Genomic DNA, 6272 nt, shown 5'->3' on the forward strand with positions numbered 1-6272 from the left:
GTTTTCGTAATCAAAATTGGAGCATGAAACTTCTACAGTTTAAACCTTTACTATACATTGGCTCTCTCCTCAGTCACATGCGTCACGTAAAACACTGTATCCGCGGGTTGAGCACTTTATCAGCGTGAAATAATGGCTTGGCATTATCCCAAACGTGTTGCTAGAACTTTCACACCTCCCTGAAGCCTGTGTACGTGCCAACATCCGCGGGTGAATGCAGTCACAGATAAATCCTTCCAGAGGTCGAGTGAACACTAGCATTGCTTAACCGCAACGGCGGCTTCTGAAGTTCAGCGCTGCGTATACGCGCAACGGCGTACGGCAACTGCGACATTAACTTTCGAAATTCGTGCTTCGTATAGTAAGACATATAGTTACTCTCCGTTATGGTAAAAACAGCGGTGTATTGCGTGTCTGCACCGTTTTATAATGACAGGGAGCAGGAAAGGACATAATCAGATAAATAAACGTGAACTAGCCTGGCTGGTCACGTTATGCGCAGCTTCAGAGATATCACCGATGCAGACAATACGCAGAGCGTCACGCGCAATGGTCACGTGTATGTGTATACCAACCAAACATAATCAACTCACAGGTCGAGTCCAATTGCACAAGGGCAAGGCATACTGCACTTCGCTTCCCCTGAAATAATAATTCGTATATGAAAGGTTTGGTTTAGTAAACGCACTCTCGATCATGTTGGTGCATCAAGGATGAGATGGTGCGACATGCAACCTGGTAATTTACATTGTTGGGCATATATCTTCGGGTACCCAGTCTTTATATATAGTGTACTGTTTCTCACGAAAATCACTTCTTCACTCGCCGACGAGCTGCAACCTCCTGAACCAAGCAAGCGTTCCGGTGACACATTGATATAAATTATTTTAAGGATGTGTTTGAGTGCCACCAAGTTGGGCTGTTACCTTTTGCCTTTTCCATCTTTAATAACTAAACCAACAGTGTTACGGTAGACGCATACACATGAAAACAGTTTCATTGGTGCATACGAATTTTCATGACGTTATTAATTGGCATCGCAATGTTCAGAAACAATAAAGCATCAGCTTTACAGCCCAAGATGACCGCGCCCACAGGTATTAGGTGAAATATATCTATAACCAGCATTAAATAACTCTGTCACCGTGGCATATTCTATTCCCACTCCTCCCACCTTCATTTTGCCCCTGAAGCTTGACATTATAGTTCATTAAACGTCAGCTATTGTACGCCGTGTGGTTCATCAGACACTTAGTTTTTGTTCACTAACACGAGAGGTCAGCTGCATCGCTCGACAGACATGCATTCTTTCTCAAAGTAGTAGCGAATAAGAAAAACGCCGCGTACTTAATGAACATCGCTGTGCTCCTCTTTCTTATCCTCAATCAGTTGTCCTACATGGCGTATGCAAGGCTACTCTAAAACGCTTAGCAGGAAAGAGCAAAAAGACACGGACAAAGAATAGTAGTGCACAATACGGGATTGTCCTGCCAAGTGTTCAAGACCGAACAAAATTTATCAAGCAAAGCTTTACTGCAAAGCTTTAGCGGATGCAACAAAGATGTGTCTTGCAAGTGGAAGCGGACAAAGCCGCTTTTTTTTTCGGCGTTTTTTTTTTTCATGTCGTCTTATGGACGTCCTTTTAACGAACAAAAAAATCTGCGTGAATCATTTTAATGCGCAGTGATTTTAAGTGGTAGCCACGACGCTGGATTTCGTGACTGCCTCAGTGATTCCGATATTTTTAGTCTAGGTATGTATTCATGGGAGGCCTGCTAACATCTCGGTGGAATCGCAGTTCTCGGATTATCATTCAGATGTCTCATACTACAGTGTGGCGTCGCTTTTTTTATCACTATCTGTGTCACCTATCGATAACGCTGTATCAGCCACCGCGCCACATTTGAAACAGCGTTATGCGGAAAGCATGCTGTATTTCTGCATGCAGCCTGCTACGTTTTTCCTGTCGGGTGTTTCTTCGCTGCTGTTTTCGGGCGAAGGCAGTTTTCTTTTCGTGCTTTATGCACACGAACTTGGGTTTGAGGCTTCCAAATGAAAATTCGCAAGCCAAAATATCCTGTTTAGTTGCGAGAACGTTAAAATACTTCGCGTTTCATTCGCTCTTCCCTCACCACTACAACTACGCACATCATGCGGCCAACGCCAAAAAGCACAGGTAAATACTTGCTTTCTTCACTTTCGTTGTTACACGCATCACAATTGCAATGTGGACGAACCACGTTCGCCAAACATGCGGGGCCTCCAGAATCGCATGCGTCGCAGTTAATCGCTTAACCGCCAGGTAGTTATTCGCATACCTCGTTTAACACACGCAACGTGTGCAAGTCCCGGCGGTATCGTTTTCCACGCCCAGCGACGACGGAACGCCGTTGGATCGCGGGCGTCATACGCACTGAACCAGATCGAGCACGTTGTTCGTTAAGCCATGCCAGCGATTCAGCACGAGCGCATTCAGGGCGGATCGAGGTTATATAAAACTTCGTTACTCTCGCTTTTCTAGTATGCATTCGCGATTAATCTTGCCTCAGCGTGGGTGTATATAAGCTCTTGTTTGTGGCTTTTGGTGCCTTTCGCACGATTAAGCGTATAGAATATTTTTTAAAACGACGCAGACAGTAAGAACGCTGTTTAGTTTGTTTGTTTTTGTCATTTTTAGCGTTCCTACTGTCCTTTTAACTTTCCCTGTCTGCATGTCTTTTTTTTTCTTCATTACACTTAACTGCTCGAATTGTATTAAAGCTGAGTGGACCAAGTAGCCTAGCGAACACCTTTAAACTTTATTGGCGAATTTCCAGAAGTATTCTAGAGTTGAAAATGTCATAAAATATAGAGCTATAGCCAAAACTCATTGCTAATGTCATTCTAAATATTCAGCTTGCTTCAGATTCAGCGTCAATCTCGAGAAAAACAAAAAATAATAATAACAAAAAGAAAAAATTTCCCAGGACACTTGGTATCCAACCTTCTGTGAGTCTGGGAGAGAGTAAGCAAAGTCATTAATTACAGGTGTGAATACTATTGATCGTGTTCCATCACGAACGGTAGTGACGACAAAAATAAGGGCAACACCTTGTTTTGGACATCGCTCCCTGGCGCAATGGTCACGAGCCGACCAGCCCAAATTCCCACAGTATTGTAATACTATCTCTTCAAACCGTTAATATAAAACTTAGTAAAGAACAGTCATCCTTAAAAGGACTAGCTTGGTGTCACTCCATTATTTTGACAATATTTAAACTTTACTTCACCTTTTACTTCACTACGATTGGGGAGGTTAAGGCAGATGTTCAATATTGACTAATAACGTGACTTCTGTGTTTTCGTGTAACGTATAAATAAAAGCATCACGTCGATCACCCGTGAAACGTTTCAGGCAAACTGAGGTTTGTTAGGTCCATAAAATATACTGCCTGCACAATTACGGTGCATGTGAAAATCTTTAAGGCAGTGTTTTTTTTTTTTTTTAGGAAATCTGCTTCCCCAAAGACGTCAGCTGGCGTTTCTAGCACGTGTTGTTGTGACGTCTGTGCGGGGAAATCTGTTTTAAATAAACGACGACGCGAAGCTAGAAAAACAAAGATAAAGAAGGCAAGAACACAAGTCAACATTTTTTTTTTCGAGTGCTATAAGGGATATAATACCCACATAACAATATGAAGATCGTTCAAAGCTACACGAGTTCTGCCGGTATACAAATTCTCGTAATTCTGTGATCTACGGAAGCTAATCTCAATTGCAGTCAGTGGCCCCTTCCCACAACTTCAACATCCTCGTTCGCTCATCCTAGCCGATGTTAAATATCAGTCAGGCTTTGTGCATTTGTTTAGTGATACCAATTTATCCTTTACTACACGCCGAGCCAATGTTCCCTCACGGCTAGTACTGCATATTTTCGAATCGGAGAACCAACGAAATTTAGGTAGTCCGTATAACTTCCGGTCAATTACAATTCCCAAGAACCTGTGACTTCGGCTGCATGACACCAACTGCCCGTTCATTGATATGCCGTAGCGGACGTTGGTTTTCTGCTGAAAGCCACGACTGCACACTTTCCACTTGAGATTTCAAGCCCTTGTTTTGGTGGGGGTGAGATGACACTGATGCTGCCTTCTGAAGTCGAGCGCGAAGTTGAAGTCGAGTCACACCTGATGTCCACACACAGATGTCATCAGCGTAAATGGAAAGTCGTGCACTGCTTGGTTGCTTGCTAACTAGTCCAAAACCTGTCTTGGACACCCCACGTAAACTACGTGAAGAAGCGGCTGACCGCCATTTGTCATTCAGGTTTCTTGCCAAGTTGGGGAATGTCTGTAGAGTCTATGTTACAGCTATACAAGGTATTATTTATTGGATTCCTGCGGTATAGCCTACCTGTTATATCTAACGCGGGCAAAACGAACCTGCGCACAATCCAAAATATTCAAGCCCAGGCGCTTAGGATATGCCTTGGTTTACCTCGCTGCATATCGACAGCTGAAACAATTGCCATTGCAGAGGACTACTCGATCATGACGCACATCACCATTGAAACGATGCGTACGTACCTCAGGCAACATGCTAAGAATCCTTCCCACCACTTGGCAACCCTCGCTACTGAGTGGCTCCGCACGAAATTTAGTGCAATTGTCTGTGCACATCGTGCGTCATTTACGTCAGGTTTTACGCCTGCTGAGAAACTGGTGTATCCTCCGTGGTGCCTGAGACTTCCACAAGTACGTGTTTCGATTCCAGGAATACAGAAAAAATCAAATTTGCCTTCATCAGCCCTAAAACAATTGAGCTTGAACCTTCTGCATGAAATGTACAATAACCACGTGCACATATACACCGGTGATTCAACCTCAGCGTCTGGTTCTGGCGGTGCGGTGGTGATTCCAGCTAGAGGAATCACTCTGCGAATCAAGCTGTTACACGTCAGTATACGTCTACGGCGGCAGAACTTACGGCTTTGCGTGGCGCCCTAGAGTACATGAAATCCCAGAGACAGAGTAAATGGGCTGTGTTTTCCGACTGGAAACCGGGCCTACAGAGCATGCAGTCAGTCCTTCGACGAGGTTGCCATGAACAGTTAACTTACGAAGTTGCCAAGCTTCTTCACCGCGTCACAGAAACCGGCCACGAGGTCAAGTTTCAGTGGCTTCCTGGCCATTGTGGAATCAGTGGCAATGATCCCGCAGGCAACGCGGCTCGCACATCGCACCAAGAAGAGCACACCTTTCCAATTCTTTTGTCAAGGACTGACGCTGCAAAAGAACTTCATTACCTGGCACGTAGTCTGTGTCTGCAGCAGTGGAACACCTCAAGCATAAGACATACGAGACTCTACCAAATAAACCCTTGACTGGAACTTCGACCTCCATCCGGACTTCGTCGACGTGAAGCTTCGCTTCTTTGTCGTCTTTGGTTGGGGGTCGCCTTCACAAAAGCATATAGAACCCTCATCAGATTGACCAACAATGCGGAATGTGACGTCTGCTGCACCAAAGAAGACATCGATTGTCTGATATGCTATTGCCCTCGATTTGCCTCTGAAAGACAGAAGCTTTCGGACGCATTGCGACAATTGGACGATCGGCCACCCTCTATGTAGATGCTGCTGCAACACCGTCCTCGCCTTTCGTAGACTCAAAAAGAAGTAAAAGCTGTCTTGTGCTTTTTGAGGACTACAGGCCTACGTGACCACCTTTAACTTTTGTGTAGTGCCACCGCTGCATTCGTGCCAACCGATTGACTGACAATTCTCTTTTTTTTTTCTGTCTTTCTCTTCTCTTTCCTCTCTCTCTCATCTTTATGCCCCCTTCCCATTCCCCCAGCGTAGGGTAGCAAACCGGGCATGTGCCTGGTTAACCTCCCTGCCTTCTGTCTTGTTGTTCATCTCCCCCCCCCCCCGTATAACTTCCCCCGCCGCGGTGATCTAGTGGCAAAGGTACTCAGCTGCTGACCCGCAGGTCGCGGGATCAAATCCCCGCTGCGGCGGCTGCATTTTCAATGGAGGCGAAAATGCCGTAGGCCTGTGTGCTCAGATTCGGGTGCACGTTAAAGAACCCCAGGTGGTCAAAATTTCCGGATCCCTCCACTACGGCGTCTCTCATAATCATATGGTGGTTTTGGGACGTTAAACCCCACATATTAATCAATGAAAGCTCTGATTAACTTCGGGACGATGAAAGTGGTTTCAAAATGCGAAAAAAAGCCATTCATTTTTCAATGCTGAAATTTATGCCTGCGTACATCGTCGTATTCATTTTTTT

At 45.0% G+C, this 6272-nt stretch overlaps 1 protein-coding gene across 1 annotated transcript in view; it reads left to right on the forward strand.

Annotated features, from left to right (window-relative positions):
* Positions 1 to 1924: 1924 nt before the first annotated feature.
* The window catches only part of LOC119169562 (uncharacterized), an 11420-nt gene continuing 7072 nt past the window's right edge, over positions 1925 to 6272 (forward strand). Inside the window, exon 1 of the mRNA XM_075884736.1 lies at positions 1925 to 2176. Coding sequence (XP_075740851.1) covers positions 2152 to 2176 — 25 coding nt within the window. The 5' untranslated portion in view covers positions 1925 to 2151. The remainder of the gene's footprint in view (positions 2177 to 6272) is intronic.

The sequence above is a fragment of the Rhipicephalus microplus genome, chromosome 2 (genome assembly GCF_043290135.1).
Source record: "Rhipicephalus microplus isolate Deutch F79 chromosome 2, USDA_Rmic, whole genome shotgun sequence".
Classification (NCBI taxonomy): domain Eukaryota; kingdom Metazoa; phylum Arthropoda; class Arachnida; order Ixodida; family Ixodidae; genus Rhipicephalus; species Rhipicephalus microplus.